Source organism: Thamnophis elegans, chromosome 1, assembly GCF_009769535.1.
Source record: "Thamnophis elegans isolate rThaEle1 chromosome 1, rThaEle1.pri, whole genome shotgun sequence".
NCBI lineage: Eukaryota > Metazoa > Chordata > Lepidosauria > Squamata > Colubridae > Thamnophis > Thamnophis elegans.
Genome location: NC_045541.1, coordinates 116,829,841 through 116,852,823, shown reverse-complemented (window position 1 = coordinate 116,852,823; position 22,983 = coordinate 116,829,841). Strand labels below are relative to the sequence as shown.

Genomic DNA, 22,983 nt, shown 5'->3' with positions numbered 1-22,983 from the left:
AAGGGGCATAGAATAAAAATCAGGTGAAGTATTAGTACTTTTATAAAACCTTAGTAAAACTACGCCTGGAATACTGCATCCAGTTTTGGTTGCCACATTACAAAAAAGATGTTGAGACTGGAAAAAGTGCAAAGAGCAGCAACTCATGATTAAAGGCCTGGAGATGAAAACATATCAGGAACAGTTGCAGGATTTGTGTTTGGTGAGTAGAAAAAAGAAGAAGCAGGCATGATAGCAGTATTCCAGTATTTGAGACGTTGCCACAAAGGGAGGGGGGGCAATTTATTTTCCAAAGCCCCAGAGGGCAGGAAAAGAAACAATGGATGGAAACTAGTCAGGGAGAAAAGCAACCTGGAATTAAGGAGGAACTTCCTAACAGAACAATTAACCAGTGGAACAGCTTGCCACCAGAAGTTGTGTGTTTCATCACTGGTTTCATCTTAAGAAGAGACTGGAGAGTCTGAAAAATGGGGGTTGGAGTAGAAGAACTTTGAAGGTCCCTTCCAGCACTGTTCTGATTTTTGATTGCCAATTTGATTAACTCCAGCAAGGGAACTCTTGCAATCAGTTCGCAGGAATGATTTGACTTAGCTCTCCCCACCCCGCCCATAATTTGCCAGAACTTTGTGACTGTTATTATTTATGATTTTTAAGGACTACATTTCCCAGAAACCATCATGGCGTGCTTTTACTCTCCGCCCTTCCTTCGAGTTATAAACTGGGAGCCAAAGTCCAGGAGGCGAAAGAAGCACGGCAAGTCTGAGCGGGAGCAAAGGGAAGTTTGTCTGGCTTAAGCAAATTTGCTGTGATGGCGGTGCGCATCCTGGTCTTGCCTTCCCCCGCCTGCCTGTATGACGATCCCGTGCAGGTGAAGATCGAGGGCCTCTCTCCGCTACAGGAGGTCACCGTCGCGGCGTCTTTGGAGGATGAGAGCGGCCACCTCTTCCAATCGCGCGCGTACTATCGGGCTGAAGGGAACGGAGAACTGGACCTCAGCTGCTCCCCGTCGCTAGGTGGGAGCTACTGCGGGGTGGAGCCCATGGGCTTACTGTGGGCGCTGGAATCCACGACGCCCTACAAGAGGCTGAGTAAGCGGAACGTCCTCACCCCGTTCTGTGTCACCTACGAGGTGTACGACGGGCGCGGAGTCACCGGCTCGCTCCTTTGCAGCTGCCGCAGCGAGAGGCACTTCGTGGCCGAAGGCGTGAAGAGGGTGCCCGTGCGAGAAGGCCGGCTCAGAGCCACGCTTTTCTACCCGCCCGGTGAGTTGCAAGTTGCACGGGTGGATGGGCTGAAATCCCTGGGGTCGCGGGGCTGAGGTCTCTGAAACGAACCCGCTTAGGAGGGCTGTGGAAAAGCGGGCAGCGAATGAACTGACTGGAAACAATTTCATCCCTAAAGGTAGATGGTTGAAAATACCTGAGACAAACACACATCCCTCCATCCCTGGAGCTGCTTCCCTTCTAGGTTCCCAAATTCTACCAAAACTAACTTATCAAACAGCAGCATTAAATCAAAATAGTTAAAAAAAAGATTTATTCTAGATCTGAATAGAGAAGAATTCCAGCTCAATAAAACTTGGAACTCCACAAATGGGTGAGACATTCTCTGATATCAATTTATCTTGAAGCAAAGGCTTCACTAGAAGTCTTAAACCAGGTCTGTCCAGCATTTATTCCACAGGTGTGCTGGATAGCTCTAAATCTCTAGATGGTTTGATTTGGGTGTCTTAGAGCAGTGGTCCCCAACCCCCGGTCCGCGGACCGGTGCCGGGCCGTGGAGTACCTGGCACTGGGCCGCGCAGCGGCCGGGGGCCATGATCGCTGCAGCGGCCGGGGGACATGATCGCTGCAGCGCAAAAGCTCCTGGGCCGTGCGCAAAGGCTCCAGGGAAGAGAGCCCCGCGCTGGTACGCACGTGATATATAAACAATCAATGTGTCGTCGCGAACAACGCCCCCCCACCCCTGCGCGCGCTCAGCGGGCCACGGTAAAATTATCAAAGGCTGACTGGTCCGCGGCGATAAAAAGGTTGGGGACCACTGTCTTAGAGTCCACCAACTGTTGGAGAACTGGGAAAGGGTGTCTTAAATTGTAGGGCTGGTCCCTGAATTTTCCTTCCAAAAGTGTCAGCCTGTGTGGTTTTATATTCCTGTAAAGCCCTGTTCCTTTTTGTGTCTTTTTTTAGGTCCTGGACCTTTCCCAGCAGTTCTTGACTTGTATGGATCTGGAGGGGGACTGGTGGAATACAGAGCAAGCCTTTTGGCAAGCAGAGGTTTTGTTACACTGGCACTTGCTTTTTTAGCTTTTGAAGATCTCCCAGCTTTCCCAAAGTTCATTGACTTAGATTATTTTGGTGAAGCAATAATGTTCCTGCAGAAACAACAAAAGGTATGGAAGCAAACTAAGATCATGGGTGATGGAGCATTGACCTTTGAGCAAGAAATAATTTGGTGCTTTTATAGTTTTGTAATGCAATGCAGTTAATCTGAAGTCTTGTTCCAATGGAAAACTTTAGTTTATACTGAGATTCATAAATGCAAATTTATCTTAAGCTGATGCTGAAAAGGTTTTGGGTTTGGTTCCAACTTGTGTTGCAAAAATTTCTATTTGGCCACCCTCCCTCCACTTAATGTTCTCCAAAATTGTTGTGTATTTTGAATGTTATAATTGCATACCATCTGGAGGAAAGGAAGTTAGGAGATAAATTTAAATTAATGGAGAAAGAATGGATATGGATATTAAGGTAATCCTTTTCCTGTGGTTTCAGGTTAAATCTATGAAAATTGGAGTCCTGGGACTGTCTCAAGGTGCAGATCTCGGTCTTTCTTTAGCTGCATTTTGGCCAAACATCCAAGCTGCTGTCAGCATTTCTGGCACAGGGTTAAATGCTTTTTTCCCTTTGAAAGTGAAAGGACAAATCATTCCACCTCATCCTTTAGATTTGGGCAGGGTCAAACCTACTGATGTTCCGAATGTACTAACTTTTGCTGAAGTAATGGATGATCCCAAAGACCCATCGACCTGGCCATGCCGCATCCCTGTTGAAAAGTCCTCAAGCAAGTACCTCTTTATATGCGGACAGGATGACAGAAACTGGAAAAGTCAAATGTTCTGCCAAGAGGTTGTTAGCCGCCTTCAGCAGAATGGACGTCATGTGGAGTTCTATTGCTATCCTGAAGCTGGACACCTCTTGGAGCCTCCTTATATGCCCTTGTGCTGTATTTCACTTCACAGGACAATTGGGAGCCTTACACTCTGGGGCGGAAAGTGGAAAGAACATGCAGAGGCACAGGAAGATGCCTGGCAAAGAATATTAGCCTTTTTCAGACAACACTTGCTGGAACCAACTTTAAAAAGTACTTTATAGGGTGCAGTTGCATTGGGTTGTAAGAAAGGCAGAATTGCTCGTACGCCTTTGATTGTCAGTTGGTAACCAAGTTAAACTCAGAGTGATGGTCTCTAGAAAATATATTTTGCCACTTTCAGGTACACCAATGGGGCACCACAATTTTCATTAGTTTGGGGAAAACTCGTCCAGCTGGAGACCCTTAAGCATCTTACACATAAATCATATGTAATAAACGGATCTATCCCTCTCTCCAATCAGTTGCAGTTTGGTTATTTCATATTGATAGACTACAAAACCTGATTTGCAAATTGTTTCTGTGGACTAGAGGCAAACTATCAAGATGTATTAGGTGTTGTCATGCTTTCAGTGGGCCCATACAAGTCAATTGCACATGCATATACAACCCAGCTGAATACAGTTACCATAGCCCATAAACAATTTATTTCCACTCCCACCTCGATACTACATACAGATTCTCTTCCAGCTATACATCTTTGTATTTGGATATTCAAGGTTACTCCGGTAATAAAATCCTTAAGCTACTGCCACAAATGTCATTAGCAATGTAATGGTTTCAGGGCCTTCTACTTTTAGGAAAGCTGTAGAGGTTATACAAAGGTTATGTACAGACATGCACAGCAAACTGCCATGATCACAGTAACCTGTTACCTCAACATCTATGACCTCACCTAATTAGTAGCCAGGTAGTACCAGGAACTATTGTCTTATGTGAAGCCTCTACCCTGTCTGGGATGGTCTTAGAGATTGACAAGGAGAATGTACCAATAAGATGCTGTTGCTACCTATGCTGTTGCTTTGCTTGTTGAAACGGTATAAAAGCCAAATAAACTCTGCGTAAGGCAGACAGACATTTTGGACACTACCTGATATGATGGATTTCTGAGACCAACATCTGGTGCCTAAACAGAACCAAGGGCACCCTATGGGGGAGCAATCACCAACATACTTATCTCCCATTCGGAACAGACCCCAAGGTGCACCAATCGTCCTATAGGACCCCTTGGAGGTAAATATTTGTTGCAGTCTATCTCACCAGCAACAACAACATGTACAAGAACTTAGCTTCTTGTTACAGAAGTCAGGTGTTGAAACACCTGAGACAGAGATAAGGAAGCTGGTTGGTGAGATAGGGAAACTTTGTCTTTGGTATCCCGAACGAGGAACATTTCATTTACGTGACTGGGAAAAAATAGGACAAACTACATCTTTAACCCAGGGCTCCAGTATAGATATTACAGCTATGGTTTCAGTGCCGTCATGCAGTGGAAAAAAATGGATCTAAAGTTTTGGCAGGGCAACAATTGACCACAAAACCTTTGCCTGATTATGATCAGTTCAAAATTATTCCCCCCAAATCATCTTTAATTAGACTTTCAGCTCCTCATGGAGAGGTTAATTCTTCTGCTTCTCCATGGTCAGAGGAACAATTAGCAAAAGAGGGGGGGGGTATAGAAGATACATTTTATGTCTGTTCACCTAATTTGATTCCACAAGATCATGAAATAATTGGCTTAAAGGATTGTTCTTCCTCTATCCCTCTCTGCCCCCCTGATCAGAAAAAGTTTGTCTTCATTGTGCCTGCCGTTTTGTCTATTCTTTCAGCAGCGGCCGCTCTAAGAGTGTTTTCTATGGTTATGGGTAGGCTGCCAGACAAAGTCTGAATTTTTCAGATGAATCATGAACCATCCAGTACCAGCTCAATATTTTCCACAATTTGGCCTCTGATTTGAAAATTGATAGTTAAGGATCTTGGTGGGAAAGCTTTTGGGCTTGGTTGCACACAGGCCTATTGGAAATTGTCCAACATTATTTAGTCATTATTTGTGCTATTTTGATTGGTGGGTGCTGTTTTGTTCAGTGTTTTCCCTACCTTTGCAAAATATATGTATCACAGCTTTTTGTCTTGAAACCCTCTTCTGTACTGCCTCAGGATCAAGTATATGCCCTATATAAGTAATTGTAACGATGTTTCTTTTTTGATTATGATTCTTTTACTAACCCCTCTTACGATGCCTTGTCTAACAAAATAAAAAAGAATGAGATGTAGAGGTTATACAAAGGTTATGTACAGACATGCGCAGCAAACTGCCATGATCACAGTAACCGGTTACCTCAACATCTATGACCTCACCTAATTAGTAGCCAGATAGTACCATGAACTATTGTGTTTTGTGAAGCCTCTACCCTGTCTGGGATGGTCTTAGAAATTGACAAGGAGAATGTATCAATAAGATGCTACCTATGCTCTTGCTTTGCTTGTTTAAACTGTATAAAAGCCAAATAAACTCTGCGTAAGGCAGACAGACATTTTGGACACTACCTGCTATGATGGGTTTCTGAGATCAATAGAAAGCAACATCCCGTTCCTCTGCTGCCAATGACTCTGGCCTCTTCTGCAAGGGCAGAGACCAGCTTTGGGTTCATCTCTTTCCACCATGGTTTAGAGCCCTTTCCACAAAGGGAGACAAAGTGGCCCAGACAAGGGAGCTTGTATCTCAGCAGGTGCTAGGTTGCTGAGCCCATCATGAATATTCTCTAGTTTTTCACTATGAAGAGATCTAAATTCATCTCAAGACTTTTCTCTCGCTTTTTTTTTTTGTTACAGTCAAAATTTTAATTCATATATAAATATTTTGAAGACAGTGTATTGTCCGGGCATTTCATTTTACAAAAGAAAGAAGGAAAAAAAACAACAGATATACTAATAGTAATAATGATAATACACATAATTACAACCATATTTATAATTATATTAGCTTATTTAGGATCATATTGTACCAGCATACCTATTATTATAAACAACATTCATATTTTCCTTACATATACTAATTTCTACCTCTTATCACTAACCACAGGTAAAACCTATTCCACATTGAATAGTACGCTGTATCTCCTTTTATCTTTTATTTTCAATGTCAATCTGTCCATCTCTGCACAGTACAATATTTCTTGAATTATGTTTTCATCTGGTGGGGTGTTCTCATTTTTCCAATATTGTGGAAACACAATTCTCACTGCTGTTAATACATGTAGCGTTGAGCATTTGGTCTGTTTATCATAACTTTCTGGTATTATGCCTAATAAAAATATTTCTGGCTTTAAATCAATATGCTGCTTATTCATCTTTTTATTCTTCTTCATCTTCTATTACCTTGCTATTCTCAGTCTTTTTTGGGTCCTTCTGCCCTTTTAGGCTGTAGCTCTTCTCTGCGTGAGAATAGGTGATCTGGGAGCTGGAAGACCTGTTCACTTAGATCAAGGGTCAGCAACCTTAAACACTCATAGAGCCACAAAGGTCCTAACTGGAAGCCCCCCGTTCAATTCTGGAGCTGTCTGGAAGTCCGGTACCCCCACCATAGAGTCTCCTCCTAGCACAGCATCCTTTTTCCTCTGCCGACCGGAAGTCTCCTCCTAGTGTTGCAGCAGATTGAGGTTTGCAATCTACTTACGAAAGACCAGGACTTGATACCACGAAGGTGAGAGAAACAGGTTTATTGGATACATCGAGGTCAGCGTGTTCACACACCAAAATCTGAACTGCCTGGGCTCTGCCTAGGATCCTACTTTTATGCCGTGTTCCACACTGTGCATTCTCAAGGCGTTTCCATACACGAGACAAGCATGACATTTCAAAAAGCAGAAGTTCATTTGGAATGTTACAGCAAAGTACATAGGAAAAATACAAGAAAGAGCAGTTCCTATAATGTCTTAAGCTGTCAGCAGTTTTTACCTCTGTTCTATCTCTCAGCCACGCCTGGCTTCCTGTGCCCCCCTTTACAGGATCTTGCCACACTGTTCAGCCCTATTTTTAATACTTATGAGGAAGTTGGAGAGAAAAGTTCACTCCAGCTAAAAGTCAACTTTGGGACTCCAGGGCACTAGAATGAAAAGCCAAACTAATATGAATTTATAAGGTCCATTCTATTAAGACCACCTAACCTGGCCAGCCACTGGTGGGTTTATCTGTGCAAACCCTCCTGCATCACTAGCATGGTGTCTTTTTTCCTTTTACCGACTGGCGACAGGGAGCTGCAGCAGAGGGATGAAGGAGCCATCTGTGGCTCAAGAGCCGTGGGTTGCTAACCCCTGACTTAAACTGTGACTCAAGAAGGGCCAGTCTGTTCAGTTAACCTTCTTCAAAGAAAGTTTCATTCTAAGAGGGCAGACGAAAATAAGGAACACTTTTCTGCCTTTCACAACATGTGATACCTTTGTCAAGATATTTAAGAGTTTTCAAGTCGGCTAAATTATTTCCTTTCTTTTCTCTTCTTTGACTCCAACCCAGCCACAAAACAGTCTTGTGAGAATAAAGTAGCTCAGAGCTGTTCCATGTCTGGCCATAAGAGGGCAGCTTTCTGAAAAAGGTAACAAAATAGGACCAAACTTAGCATAGGGAGAGGAGCTGTCAAAAATCAGAGGCGAGCTTCAAAAATGGAATGGAGTTGGGCAAAGGTTGCAGAGAAGAAAATTCCAGAAGAATTTTCCTAATGACTCCCTAGGGAAAATGTCCTGGCATGTTGCTGAAATCCCCTTTTTCCCAGCTGGAATATTTATCTTAAAAAGAAATAAAATGATTCAGTTCTGGAAGAAATAATTATCTTATTATTAGCTATTAATATCATATTAACCTTTTATCCGCAAGGGTACCCTGGATCCTTTAGTTCCTTTAAGTCCACATCTGAAACAATACCCAGGATATGTTCAGGTAAAGCCTTTTAAGATGTCTGTGAAGTCTTGTGAAATGTTGTATCTTCCTCCTCTTTGCTTCCCTCATGTTCCACAATCTCATAGCTGCACAGGAGGCAAGAAAAATTCCAAAGGTATCTTTTAATTTATAATAGGTAGAAGTTCATCAGATTTCTCTATCAATATGTAAATGGTTTCCTTCTGTCTTCAGTTAGATTGTGTTCAACATCATTCCAAAATATCAAATCCAATCTTTATCATCATCATAAGCCAGTATAAGGAGAGCGAGATGCAGTCAATTTAAAAGCATAGAAAACTCTCCAGAATTTACAGTAACAAAAAAGAGAAAAAAGTGCAAACCTAGATGATGTATAGGATGTATGTATTAAAACCGAAAATGCATATAAAAAGCAAGCTTAAAAGAATATAAAAGCAAGAGTAAGAGCATTAGATGAGCGTTGGGATCTTTAAAAGATTATTATACTCATCCGGAAGTAGAGAGATTGTGATCATTTCAAAACAAACCATTTGTAGGCAAAGATCTGGCTTCACTCATTCAAATTCTACTCATGGAATTGTTCTGCAGACAGACATTTTAGCTGGAGTCTTCGGTGACCTTGAGGAGATTGCAAAAGAAAGAATTGCTAAAAACTACCTCTATCATCTTCTAGTAATTGGGGCTTCCAGTTGAATTATTTATTTTATAGAAGGCAACTCAGGGTCCAAGTCAGCCTTTGAACAGATGAGATCTGAAAATAATGTTGTATTTTAATTGGAAAGTTCAAAATATACCACCATCTTTTGACAGTTTAGCAGTTTCTCTGCAGCAAATCAAGGTAAGAATTGCATATATGCTGTAAGTAGTCTTTGATTAATGACCATTACTTCAGTTTGAAGTTATTGTAGTGCCGAACAATTGGAACTTATGACTGGTCATTTCCGCACTGTTGCAATCATAAACCTCAGCGGCCCTCTCAAGAAAGCAGAACTCTTGAAACAGGTAGCATTTCAAAAGGAACTTTTATTGGGAGACAGTGATAGCAAAGAGAATAGGCAGGATCTAACGTTCCTGCACTAGAACGTTAGGTTAAAAGTTGTTGGTCAAAACCCTTCCCTGCTCAGTCTTATGTTCATTTAAAGCAAAGATCGTCTTCAAAATGGATTCTATATGATGTCTAATTACTTCATACCCACCCATTTTTAAAAAAACCAAACACGTACCCCAGTGGTGGGATTCAGCCAGTTCTCACCTATTCGGGATAACCGGTTGTTAACTTTCTAAGCAGTTCGGAGAACCGGTTGTTGGAAGAAATCTCTTTTTGTGTTTTTTTTCCACTTTACAGGGTTAATCTTGTATGGAAGGCAGGAGTAAATATTCTGGTGTTGTTTCTAGCCTCATCTTTATTGCCCTGCTTATAGAAACTGCCTCTCTGGTTAACCCTTATTACATTGTAACAACTAAGGCGAAGTGCCCATTGACCTGAGTGACAATGAGTTGGCCACGCCCACATAGTCACATAACCGAGCCACACCTACCCAGCTGGTAATTAGGGCTGAGAACCGGTTGTTAAATTATTTGAATCCCACCACTGACGTACCCCCACCAGCAAGGAAAAGAATACATTGCAGAATACTTACTTTTCTCATAATTTCTCTGACAATACAGAGAGTATTCAGGTTATGACCCGTACCCTGTAATGGGATTAATGGGCTTCCAGTTAAACCAGTGGGAGACGTGATGGCTCCCATGTTTCTTAACTACATAAACTGCTAGCTTTATTTGACCTACACACATCTGTCTCTGTGTGGATTGATGAACTGAGGAATGAAATAAAAACATATGAAGATATTAGACCTGGAACTTTATCTAATCCTTGGCATTTTGGAGGTAATTAAACTCTTGCCTTGTTGGAACAATACTCAGAGTTACTGTTATAAGCTGTTAAAGGATATATGGATAAAAAAGTATGTTATTGAATGACTACTTATTTTTTAAAAAGATTTGTCTTAGGCCTAGTACTCTTCAACATCTTCATAAATGACTGATTAGGGTATATAAGGGGAACTCATCAAATTCGCAGATGATGTTGACAGGCTTGAACAATGGGCCCTATCCAACAAAATGAAGTTTAACCTGGAGAAAAGCAAAGTTTTTAAACTTGGGTAGGAAAAACCAAAGGTACAAGTTCATATTAAGCAAAACCTGGCTCAAAAACAATAACTTGAGAGGGACCTTGGTGTCATAGTGGACGATCACTTAAATATGAGGCAGCAGTGGGTGTGTGTAGCCAAAAACGCTAATACAATCCTTGGTTGTATAAACAGAGGCACAGAATAAAAATCATGTGAAGTATTAGTACCACTATATAAAACCTTAGTAAAACTTGAAGGTCCCTTCCAGTGCTACTCTGATTGATTGATATATTGTTCTCTGATTTGACATTTTGACAAATAGTGGTTTTAATATTGGGGCTGATCTGTTGAACTAATATGACGGCTGTAATTTCATATGTGTTTTAGTAACATCTATGGTTGCAAATAAATATTTAAATAAATGTGTAAAAAAACCAATAATCTTTTGGTCCCTAATAAATATGATTTATAATAGACATCATGGCAATATTTGAATATGCCAGTTGTTTTAGTAGGATAGTCCCATCTTTTTGAGTAGGTTTGGTGTCCACAAAATCTCTACATCATATAATTAAAGTCAATGTCAAAAATTCTCTCTTTTGCTTTTTGATTGCCAGTTCTGCTGTGCAGGGGGGCAAACTCCAGCAAGGGGACTTTTGCAAGCCCTTGGCAGTTCGCAGGGTTGAGTTTGTTTGTAGAATTTTAAAAGAATTCTAGAGACGAGGTTCGGGGTAGAAAAATAAAGTTCCTTTTTATTTTCCAAAAATCAGAGTTAATTTGAAAACGGTTTGCAAAGCGTTGGTGGGTCTCACCCTGACTTCACCTGAGTCACAAAGGAGAGCCACACCAAATTCGAAAGTGAAACAGTAGTTATACCCTCCCTAACTCCTCCTACTCCTGGTCAGCTAGCCTGACGAGGGTGGTTACAGACCAATCAGAGACAATAATTACCCTATCTTTTACCTTATTTGGAAATACAATTTTTAACCAATTAGCCCTTGGCATCCTTCTGGCCAATCAAGCAATCACATTTTTCCCGCTCAATTCATAGCCACTCCCTTTACAATTCATTGTTCTCCTCTCAAGCATTTACATATTCTTTCCCTCCGCCATTACCACATGGTATAGCTCCCCCTAGTGGGCTATTTCAGTAAAATATAAACACTTTATATTATTTTATTACTCCAATTCCCCCATTTCTTATTTGGTGATTTGTTTAATATTTTCTTTTATTTCTTTCAATCTTTCTTTCTCAGTTTCAGTATTTTTCATAGGGTGTAGAGTGTCCATACTTTCCAACAGGTGTATTTGGTTACCAATTTCCTTTAGTACCATCATTGTTTTCTCTGTTTGTTGGGCCTGCATAATACTTTTCACAGTTGTGATTACTAAGTTTCTTATTACCGGGATTAGACATGGCAACAACATTAATCCAATAAAAATTACACCCACCATAAATAAGGCTTGCTTCCAGTTTCTGAAAATGTCCCCTAGGAACCCTCCTTCATCTAACAGGCCAGTCCAGGTTTGTGAACCACATTTTCGGAAGGCTATCATATCCATTGCTCTACATACATCTAATGAAAGCTCCCATTTTTCTTCTTTTCTTCTTCTTCTTGACCACCGTATGATTAAGATATTTTAGTAATGCTGCCCCAGGTTGTCCACTAATAATTCCCAGTCCAACCCACAGGGTCACATTATACCTTGTGAGTAGGCCTGGGTTATGGCAAGTAATGCTCTGTTCTTTCTTTTTCCATGGGGGTTTAAGGGATAGGCTGGTTGATGACTCCGAGCAGGTTCCCACAATACTTTACACAACCCCTTCCTGGTTGTAAATACTGACTCCTAGTATTATCACATAGAAAGTGGAGATTCTCAGTGCCTTCCCCTTCCGTGCCACAACCACTGAACCACAAGGCCTTCCCTATCCAATAGCACCTTGAGTCTTCCCTGGTTGCATTTTCACACATCTGGGTGATTCCACTCATCCACTCTCTACTTTGATTTTTACAAGTCCAAGCTGGATCTCTCTGAGTTTGCCTTGGTGTTACCTCCAGAGTCAGATTACATCCATATTGGGCAGTTTTCCAGTATTGGAACTCTCCCTTTCGATGTCCCCCACTTTTCGAACAGATCACCATACCAACGGCTCTATTCTTTCTCCGCAGGGAGCGTCTCCTAATAGCTGAAGCAGTCAGCATCCACGAGGGGATAGGAGGAAATTCGAAAGAACTTGGGGAGACCACTAAAGAGCTTGTGTTTAAATAGTCTTTCTCCTCCCACATTGTACAAGTATATCTTCCTACAGTCTCTCGGTTTATTTGCAAATATAGAGTGGTTTGACACTTACCCCCTCTCTTTTGTGTTACCACTATCCAACTTTCCTCCTGACCTACTTGTTGCCAGTTTGGTTGTAACTTAGATTCATACCACCAAATTTTGGGTTCAAAGATCCAATTCATGGGAAAACACTCACTCTCCTTGTCATTATAACACCAAATTTGTGTCCAAGTTCCATCAGGTTCAAAGATTCTAGGCGGTTCAATCCATAATTCTCCCCCAACCGCCACTAGGGTTATATTCAAAAGGATATAAGTCACTGTTTTTTTTTTTTTTTTTTTTTTTTTTTTTTTAAACACCAGTTTCAATGGTTCTTTTTGAAAGGCTTTCCATGTTTCCGACTCCTCCAAGTTGGCTCTCTTCGCTCTGGTGTAACGGGTCCAGCCTTTTTCTTTCGTCCGGATGGCAGTGTCTGTGGTCAGCAACACCAGGAATGGTCCATCCCACTTTGGCTTTAGGGAATCGTCCTTCCAAGTCTTTATCCACACCTGGTCTCCCACTTCAATGGAATGTACTTTGAAGCTCAATGGAGGAGTCTGTATTAAATAGCCCGCTTTTCTGAAAGAATCAAAAGTCTGGGACAGTATTTGCAAGTATTGTATCAACCCTTTGTCTTTACTAGGTAAATTCCTCATTCGTATCCCAGCATTCCTTAGTGGCATTCCAAATAACATTTCATAAGGTGAAACTCCCACATCCCTCCTGGGTTGTGTTCTTATTCTAAATAAAGCTATCGGCAAAGCTTTTGTCCAATTCATCCCTGTCTCCAAATACAATTTCGTCAGCATTGTTTTAATCTTTCCATTCATATTTTCCACCTTCCCACTAGAGGGCGGATGCCACAGGCTATGCAGGTCCCACTTAATTCCCAATACATTAGCAATTCCTTGAGTAATCTTCCCCGTGAAATGTCTTCCCTGATCACTATCGATTCTCTGAACCACTCCATATCTTGGTATAATATGCTCTAAGATTAATCTGACAACAGTTCTAGCAGTTTCATCAAAACATGGGTAGGCTTCCACCCACCCCGTTAAATGATCTATAATAACCAACAAATATTTATATCTTCCCACCTGTGGCATTTCAGTAAAGTCTATTTGTATATTTTGAAAAGGATAAAGCGCTAAAGGCCTCCCTCCTCTTTGTTTTTCCCTTAATTGGTTTTGATTTACCCTCTGACAAATTATACATTTTTGGGTCACTTGTTGCGCGGCAGTATAAACTTTTATTCCTGCATACTTCTTTAGTACTTCATCAATCAAAGCTTGAGTTCCCCAATGGCTCCCCTCATGTAATCTCTCAAAGATTTGTCTCATTAGGGGGTAATTGAGGATTTGTCTCCCATCTGGTAACCACCATTTCCCCTCTTCATCCTTCTTTCCCCCCATTTGTTTAATTTTATTCTCCTCCTTCTCATTAAAAATTGGTATTTCTTTCACTTCATACACATGGGGAATCATAATTTTGATTTGTTCAACAACTTCATTCATACCAGCTTCTTTAGCTTCCTGGTCTGCCAACCTGTTTCCCTTCTTCTCAACCTCATCTCCCTTTTCTGCAATTTCTTGGCGATGTCTGGCCACGCCTTAGTTACAAACTGAATTTTAACTATCTGCACATCTCATTCTTCCTCTAAACCCAACACTTCCTCTTCCTCTCTTCTCTCTCTGTTTCTCTCATCCTCTATCTCTTTGTTTCTGTTCACTTTCTTTTTCTTTCTTTTCCATTCTTCTCTCTCATCTAGGCTGTGATGAGTTCTCAGATACCTTGTGGTCAGTTGAGTAATATCCCTTCCCCCTACAGCTGCAGTGAGGAGAAGTCTTATTATGTAAAGTGAGCTAGCCGGGCCATCTTAATGGCCCATTAGCTGGGGGTGGGCAGAAAGCTATAGGCAACAATTCTGTCCTCTGTCTCTTTCTGTCTCTTTCACTCTTTTTCTTTCTCCCTCTCTCCCACTCTTATCACTTTCTCGTTACTCTCTACTGTCCAACCTGTCCCCATACTTATCTTTGATTAATCATGTTTGCAATAACTCACCTACTTCCCTAAATAGGCGCAATTCCCTCATTTGTTCACCCAAACACATACATACACTCTCTCCCCACCTCTCCTGTTTTCCTCCAAAGAATGACTCAGGGGGAAAAGAGGGGGGGGATTCACGCAGGTGATCACAGGTCTTTGGATCTCTTCAGTTATCACTTTCGGGGACATATACATTCATACTGTAATCATGCTTGCTCATGCCAACCAATCATTATAATTATTTCGGGAAGCTTTTTCACAAGCCACCAAGCTTCATTTTATTTATTAGAGGATCTCACCCTCCTTTCAGGTTTGGAAATGATAACACACAAGCATACATGCATATACCATTAAACAATCTTGCAGCTTACTGTTTCTTTATAGTACATTCATATCAACTTTTACCATGACATACATTTGCACTGCAATCAGGCTGCTTGTTTAGATTAATTTCACATACAAAAATATCCCATTTCATTCTTCTTTCATACAAAGCAATTATTATAATTATTTCAGGGAGCTGTACATAAGCCAATGAGCTCCATTTTCTATTATTAAGAAGTCTCAACTTCCCTCCAGGTCTGAAAATGATTACACACACACATGCACACATACCATGAAACAACACTTTCAGGCCTGGGGGAGGTCCTGTCACTTTAAATCTTCAAATTTCTTTCCTTGGAGAACTTATGGCTCATTCTCCAAGCAGCTGAGAAACTCAGAGAGAGCAGTTTAAATCCTAACTACTCTCCCTTCCCCCATAGCTTCAAGCCCAAGCTGAGAAGCTTATTTATTCTGCTAGTTTGGTTAAACATATCACAATCAATTCAACGCCATTCAATTCTACATGTTATTAGTATAGATTCACATCTAAGAAATTTTTTTTTTTTTTTTTTTTTAACAGACATTACATCAAATTAATCAAGTCCAATTACCTAGGTCTTCCCATTCAGTCAGGCTTTACCTTATTATCTGCTAACTTTCTTACTTTTGCTCGAAGTTACACCCATTGTTCTATCTCTTTAAGCACTAAATTGTTAATACCTGTCTCTGCCCTGGGGTGTTCCATTTCTATCTTGATCTCCCAGCAACGCTGGCATAATTTTAAAGGTCAAGATTTATAGAGACAATGTATAGGGATGTTTGTCCACACATTGCTTGGCCAGGGTTCTAGATTGGACCTCCCAGCTGAGCGCTGGCATAGTTTTAAAGGTCCAAACTCTTAGCTCTCCCAGCAGAACGCTGGCATAGTTTTAAAGAGCAAGATATATAGATATTTTATTAACACATCATTTGCATCTGGGTGGGGCTCGAGCTCTACTTTTCTTTTAAAAGACAACTATTAACAGCTTTCTAACATGTCCCTGTGGACTTCTTAATCGCTTTGGGGAAGAAACTCAGGTAGAACTTCTCTTCAGTTCACCTGATGGTGGCCAGTTCCTGAGTTTGTTACAACTTGATGGACTAAGCTTATAACCCTAGGATCCAGAGTTCCCTCTGGGGGCCATCCTACACCAAAAGTGGGCCATTCTGACTCACAAAATATTTTTAAATTAGCCTGGGTTGCTGGGGGGTCCCCATAATCCCCATTATATGCCTTCTTAAAATTCTTCAACATACACTGGAGGGGTGTTCTCAGGACACTACCTCCTCCTCCCTGTTTACATAAACCTTTTGTGCTTCTCTTAACAGAACCTTCATAGCTTCCGTGGTCCAATTTTCCCTCTTCTGTAATTTCTTAGCAATATCCGGCCAGGCTTTGGTAACAAACTGGATTTTCACCAATTGGATATTTAGAGCATTGTCCGGATCCACCCCAGCATATTTCCGCATTCCGTCTTTAAGACGCTGCAAATCTATCGCCGGGTCCTCATCTTTCCCTTGATTTATATTTACTGCTTTGGTCATGTTTTGTGCTTGTGGAATAGCTTCTTTCATTCCTTTTATGATTATTGATCTCAAATCCATCATATTCTGTCTTCCCTCTGCATCATTATTATTCCAATTTGGCCTTACTAATGGGTATTTAATGTCCTCTCTGATTTGATTTCCTTGTACTCCCGGATTCTCCCTTTCCCAAATTGCCATTGCAGCTGTCCTAATTAAATTTCTTTCCTCTGGGCTAAACAAAGTTCTCATTATATTTTGCATTTCATCCCAGGTGTAAACGTTAGGTCCTAATAGGGCATCCAACTGATCGCTTACGGTCAGGGATCTTCAACAAAACTTTTCATTTCTTTCTTAAATGCCCGTACTTCGGATGATCGCAAGGGTTCATGTACATATGTTATGATCGGAATCCCATTGGGATCATTTCCGTTCAGGGTTTCCCTTAAAGGGAATTGCTTAATTTGTTCTCCTTCTTGTGTGGAATCCAAAGGAGGCTGTCTAATTAGTTCCTCTTCCTCCATCTGCCTTGTTAAATCTTTCCTCACGTTTGCTAGCTCATTTCCCCTACAAACCTCCCTTTTGTTTCACGTAATCATACAGATTACAGCATTGAAAGTAATTTTACAGCGCCATCTTGTGGCCACTCAACATTATTATCTTTCCACTATATAAAACAACATAAATTAACCATATCTTCTTTGTTCAACCCCAACCTCAAAATCTCCCGGTTATAGGGCGGGGATCCCCATCCAGCCAATATTCTGCCCAAAGGGCCATTTGGATTGATTTTAAGTTTGGGATTACTTCTTATTTTCTTTACACACTTCATTTTTGGTTTAATTGAACTTCCACCACCCATCTTCCCGATTGATGGCTAACCTTTCTCCCGAGTATGTGTTCCTATGTCCCTCTCAACAACCCTTCCAAACTCACACGTCACCGTCCCCGGACATTCAACAATATCCCCTTCACTCACTCCGTCCTGCAGGTCCCCCAGGACCCCTCAAAAGGACTTCTTCCCAGCCCCCGTTGTTGATTCTCACCACACAACTCTAACCGTGACCGCCCTGGGGTCTTGTTCTGGTGCCTTTTACCAGGTACTCACTCAGGGTTCTGTGCACAGATGTTTCCCGGTCGATCTCCAAGCCGTCTTTTCCTCTTTATTCAACCTCTTTCCCTTTATTCAACTCCCCCTACTACTCGTCTATCGCACAATTTTTACGGGCTTCCAAGAGCTCCGCAGTTCTCTAGGTAGTTCCCCCTCCTCTCAAATTCGGAGAGGGGTGCACCCAAGGGAGACCCCCCTAGAGCCCAGCAAGAGATTGAATCCCGGACACGAGCCCCCAATTTGTTTGTAGAATTTTAAAAGAATTCTAGAGACGAGGTTCGGGGTAGAAAAATAAAGTTCCTTTTTATTTTCCAAAAATCAGAGTTAATTTGAAAACGGTTTGCAAAGCGTTGGTGGGTCTCACCCTGACTTCACCTGAGTCACAAAGGAGAGCCACACCAAATTCGAAAGTGAAACAGTAGTTATACCCTCCCTAACTCCTCCTACTCCTGGTCAGCTAGCCTGACGAGGGTGGTTACAGACCAATCAGAGACAATAATTACCCTATCTTTTACCTTATTTGGAAATACAATTTTTAACCAATTAGCCCTTGGCATCCTTCTGGCCAATCAAGCAATCACATTTTTCCCGCTCAATTCATAGCCACTCCCTTTACAATTCATTGTTCTCCTCTCAAGCATTTACATATTCTTTCCCTCCGCCATTACCACATGGTATAGCTCCCCCTAGTGGGCTATTTCAGTAAAATATAAACACTTTATATTATTTTATTACTCCAAGTTGACTTCCGCTTCGTTCCCCCCCACCCAATTTGTCAGAACTTTGTGACTGTTATTATTTATTATTTTTAAGAACTACATTTCCCAGAAACCTCCATGGCGTGTTTTCCTTCGGGCTATAAACTGGGAGCCAAAGTCCAGGAGGCGAAAGAAGCACTGCAAGTCTGAGCGGGAGCAAAGGGAAGTTTGTCTGGCTTAAGCAAAATTGCTGTGATGGCGGCGCGCATCCTGGTCTTGCCTTCCCCCGCCTGCCTGTATGACGATCCCGTGCAGGTGAAGATCGAGGGCCTCTCTCCGCTACAGGAGGTCACCGTCGCGGCGTCTTTGGAGGATGAGAGCGGCCACCTCTTCCAATCGCGCGCGTACTATCGGGCTGAAGGGAACGGAGAACTGGACCTCAGCTGCTCCCCGTCGCTAGGTGGGAGCTACTGCGGGGTGGAGCCCATGGGCTTACTGTGGGCGCTGGAATCCACGACGCCCTACAAGAGGCTGAGTAAGCGGAACGTCCTCACCCCGTTCTGTGTCACCTACGAGGTGTACGACGGGCGCGGAGTCACCGGCTCGCTCCTTTGCAGCTGCCGCAGCGAGAGACGCTTCATGGCCGAAGGCGTGAAGAGGGTTCCCGTGCGAGAAGGCCGGCTCAGAGCCACGCTTTTCTGCCCGCCCGGTGAGTTGGGCTGAAACCCCGGGGGTCGCGGGGCTGAGGTCTCTGAAACGAACCCGCTTAGGAGGGCTGTGGAAAAGCGGGCAGCGAATGAATTGACTGGAAACAATTTCATCCCTAAAGGTAGATGATTGAAAATACCTGAGACAAACACACATCTCTCCATCCCTGGAGCTGCTTCCCTTCTAGGTTCCCAAATTCTACCAAAACTAACTTATCAAACAGCAGCATTAAATCAAAATAGTTAAAATAAAAAACTTATTCTAGATCTGAATAGAGAAGAATTCCAGCTCAATAAAACTCGGAATTCTGTTTCACAACTGGGTGAGACATTCTCTGATATCCATTTATCTTGAAGCAAGGTTTCCACTAGTAGTCTTAAACCAGGTCTGTCCAGCATTTATTCCACAGGTGTGCTGGATAGCTCTAAATCTCTAGATGGTTTGATTTGGGTGTCTTGGAGTCCACCAACTGTTGGAGAACTATAGCTTAGGAAAGGGTGTCTTAAATTGTAGGGCTGGTCCCTGAATTTTCCTTCCAAAAGTGTCAGCCTGTGTGGTTTTATATTCCTGTAAAGCCCTGTTCTTTTTCATGTCCTTTTTTAGGTCCTGGACCTTTCCCAGCAGTTCTTGACTTGTATGGAACTGGAGGGGGACTGGTGGAGTACAGAGCAAGCCTTTTGGCAAGCAGAGGTTTTGTTACACTGGCACTTGCTTTTTTAGGTTTTGAAGATCTCCCAGCTTTCCCAAAGTTCATTGACTTAGATTATTTTGGTGAAGCAATAATGTTCCTGCAGAAACAACAAAAGGTATGGAAGCAAACTAAGATCATGGGTGATGGAGCATTGACCTTTGAGCAAGAAATAATTTGGTCCTTTTATAGTTTTGTAGTACAATGCAGTTAATTTGAAGTCTTGTTCCAATGGAAAACTTTAGTTTATACTGAGATTCATAAATGCAAACATTATCTTAAGCTGATGCTGAAGAGGTTTTGGGTTTGGTTCCAACTTGTGTTGCAAAAATTTCTATTTGGCCACCCTCCCTCCACTTAATGTTCTCCAAAATTGCTGTGTATTTTGAATGTTATAATTGCATACCATCTGGAGGAAAGGAAGTTAGGAAATAAATTTAAATTAAAGGAGAAAGAATGGATATGGATATTAAGGTAATCCTTTTGCTGTGGTTTCAGGTTAAATCTATGAAAATTGGAGTCCTGGGACTGTCTCAAGGTGCAGATCTCGCTCTTTCTTTAGCTGCATTTTGGCCAAACATCCAAGCTGCTGTCAGCATTTCTGGCACAGGGTTAAATGCTTGTTTCCCTTTGAAAGTGAAAGGACAAATCATTCCACCTCATCCTTTTGATTTGGGCAGGGTCAAACCTACTGATGTTCCAAATGTACTAACTTTTGCTGAAGCAATGGATGATCCCAAAGACCCATCGACCTGGCCATGCCGCATCCCTGTTGAAAAGTCCTCAAGCAAGTACCTCTTCATATGTGGACAGGATGACAAAAACTGGAAAAGTCAAATGTTCTGCCAAGAGGCTGTTAGCCGCCTTCAGCAGAATAGACGTCATGTGGAGTTCTATTGCTATCCTGAAGCTGGACACCTCTTGGAGCCCCCTTATATGCCCTTGTGCTGTATTTCACTTCACAGGACACTTGGGAGCCTTTTATACTGGGGCGGAAAGTGGAAAGAACATGCAGAGGCACAGGAAGATGCCTGGCAAAGAATATTAGCCTTTTTCAGACAACACTTGCTGGAACCAACTTTAAAAAGTACTTTATAGGGTGCAGTTGCATTGGGTTGTAAGAAAGGCAGAATTGCTCGTACGCCTTTGATTGTCAGTTGGTAACCAAGTTAAACTCAGAGTGATGGTCTCTAGAAAATATATTTTGCCACTTTCAGGTACACCAATGGGGCACCACAATTTTCATTAGTTTGGGGAAAACTCTTCTAGCTGGAGACCCTTAAGCATCTTACACATAAATCATATGTAATAAACGGATCTATCCCTCTCTCCAATCAGCTGCAGTTTGGTTATTTCATATTGATAGACTACAAAACCTGATTTGCAAATTGTTTCTGTGGACTAGAGGTAAACAATCAAGATGTATTAGATGTTGTCATGCTTTCAGTGGGCCCATACAAGTCAATTGCACATGCATATACAACGCAGCTGAATACAGTTACCATACCCCATAAACAATTTATTTCCACTCCCACCTCGATACTACATACAGATTCTCTTCCAGCTATACATCTTTGTATTTAGATATTCAAGGTTACTCTGGTAATAAAATCCTTAAGCTACTGCCACAAATGTCATTAGCGATGTAATGGTTTCAGGCCCTTTTACTTTTAGGAAAGCTGTAGAGGTTATACAAAGGTTATGTACAGACATGCGCAGCAAACTGCCATGATCACAGTAACCGGTTATCTCAACATCTATGACCTCACCTAATTAGTAGCCAGATAGTACCATGAACTATTGTGTTTTGTGAAGCCTCTACCCTGTCTGGGATGGTCTTAGAAATTGACAAGGAGAATGTATCAATAAGATGCTACCTATGCTCTTGCTTTGCTTGTTGAAACTGTTTAAAAGCCAAATAAACTCTGCGTAAGGCAGACAGACATTTTGGACACTACCTGCTATGATGGGTTTCTGAGACCAACAGAAAGCAACATCCCGTTCCTCTGCTGCCAATGACTCTGGCCTCTTCTGCAAGGGCAGAGACCAGCTTTGGGTTCATCTCTTTCCACCATGGTTTAGAGCCCTTTCCACAAAGGGAGACAAAGTGGTCCAGACAAGGGAGCTTGTATCTCAGTAGGTGCTAGGTTGCTGAGTCCATCGTGAATATTTTCTAGTTTTTCACTATGAACGGTTGAGAGATCTAAGTTCATCTCAAGACTTTTCTCTCGCTTTCTTTTTTGTTACAGTCAAAATTTTAATTCATATATAAATATTTTGAAGACAGTGTATTGTCCGGGCATTTCATTTTACAAAAGAAAGAAGGAAAAAAAAATAACAGATATACTAATAGTAATAATGATAATAGACATAATTACAACCATATTTATAATTATATTAGCTTATTTAGGATCATATTGTACCAGCATACCTATCATTATAAACAACATTCATATTTTCCTTACATATACTAATTTCTACCTCTTATCGTTAACCACAGGTAAAACCTATTCCACATTGAACAGTACGCTGTATCTCCTTTTATCTTTTATTTTCAATGTCAACCCATCCATCTCTGCACAGTCCAATATTTCTTGAATTATGTTTTCATCTGGTGGGGTGTTCTCATTTTTCCAATATTGTGGAAACACAATTCTCACTGCTGTTAATACATGTAGCGTTGAGCATTTGGTCTGTTTATCATAACTTTCTGGTATTATGCCTAATAAAAATATTTCTGGCTTTAAATCAATATGCTGCTTATTCATCTTTTTATTCTTCTTCCTCTTCTATTACCTTGCTATTCTCAGTCTTTTTTGGGTCCTTCTGCCCTTTTAGGCTGTAGCTCTTCTCTGCGTGAGGTGATCTGGGAGCTGGAAGACCTGTTCACTTAGATCAAGGGTCAGCAACCTTAAACACTCATAGAGCCACAAAGGTCCTAACTGGAAGCCCCCCGTTCAATTCTGGAGCTGTCTGGAAGTCCGGTACCCCCACCATAGAGTCTCCTCCTAGCACAGCATCCTTTTTCCTCTGCCGACCGGAAGTCTCCTCCTAGTGTTGCAGCAGATTGAGGTTTGTAATCTACTTACAAAAGACCAGGACTTGATACCACGAAGGTGAGAGAAACAGGTTTATTGGATGCATCGAGTTCAGCGTGTTCACACACCAAAATCTGAACTGCCTGGGCTCTGCCCAGGATCCTACTTTTATGCCGTGTTCCACACTGTGCATTCTCAAGGCGTTTCCATACACGAGACAAGCATGACATTTCAAAAAGCAGAAGTTCATTTGGAATGTTACAGCAAAGTACATAGGAAAAATACAAGAAAGAGC

At 41.7% G+C, this 22,983-nt stretch overlaps 2 protein-coding genes across 3 annotated transcripts; both read left to right on the top strand.

Annotated features, from left to right (window-relative positions):
* Window positions 1-634: 634 nt before the first annotated feature.
* Window positions 635-6,478, top strand: LOC116516580 (acyl-coenzyme A thioesterase 1-like). Of its 2 annotated transcripts, XR_004256378.1 has the most exons (4): window positions 635-1,262; window positions 2,187-2,389; window positions 2,769-3,957; window positions 5,421-6,478. XR_004256378.1 is itself a non-coding variant. In XM_032229172.1 (3 exons), exons 1-3 carry the CDS (start codon window positions 809-811, stop codon window positions 3,366-3,368), a joined length of 1,257 nt encoding a protein of 418 aa, XP_032085063.1. In that variant the 5' UTR covers window positions 635-808; the 3' UTR covers window positions 3,369-6,478. The 2 variants fall into 2 exon arrangements, 1 of the variants encoding a protein (XP_032085063.1); XM_032229172.1 differs by having other exon boundaries at window positions 2,769-6,478.
* An 11,830-nt stretch (window positions 6,479-18,308) lies between these two features.
* Window positions 18,309-22,402, top strand: LOC116516590 (acyl-coenzyme A thioesterase 1-like). The gene is made up of 3 exons (XM_032229187.1): window positions 18,309-18,963; window positions 19,566-19,768; window positions 20,149-22,402. Exons 1-3 carry the CDS (start codon window positions 18,510-18,512, stop codon window positions 20,746-20,748), a joined length of 1,257 nt encoding a protein of 418 aa, XP_032085078.1. The 5' UTR covers window positions 18,309-18,509; the 3' UTR covers window positions 20,749-22,402.
* Window positions 22,403-22,983: the final 581 nt, after the last annotated feature.

What these genes read in the sequence shown, in the direction of transcription:
- LOC116516580 (XM_032229172.1), top strand. Translation starts at nt 809, where the DNA reads ATGGCGGTGCGCATCCTGGTCTTGCCTTCCCCCGCCTGCCTGTATGAC. An exon ending in CACGCTTTTCTACCCGCCCG is followed by an intron (nt 1,263 to 2,186) that starts GTGAGTTGCAAG and finishes GTCTTTTTTTAG; the next exon opens with GTCCTGGACCTTTCCCAGCA. An exon ending in TCCTGCAGAAACAACAAAAG is followed by an intron (nt 2,390 to 2,768) that starts GTATGGAAGCAA and finishes CTGTGGTTTCAG; the next exon opens with GTTAAATCTATGAAAATTGG.
- LOC116516590 (XM_032229187.1), top strand. Translation starts at nt 18,510, where the DNA reads ATGGCGGCGCGCATCCTGGTCTTGCCTTCCCCCGCCTGCCTGTATGAC. An exon ending in CACGCTTTTCTGCCCGCCCG is followed by an intron (nt 18,964 to 19,565) that starts GTGAGTTGGGCT and finishes GTCCTTTTTTAG; the next exon opens with GTCCTGGACCTTTCCCAGCA. An exon ending in TCCTGCAGAAACAACAAAAG is followed by an intron (nt 19,769 to 20,148) that starts GTATGGAAGCAA and finishes CTGTGGTTTCAG; the next exon opens with GTTAAATCTATGAAAATTGG.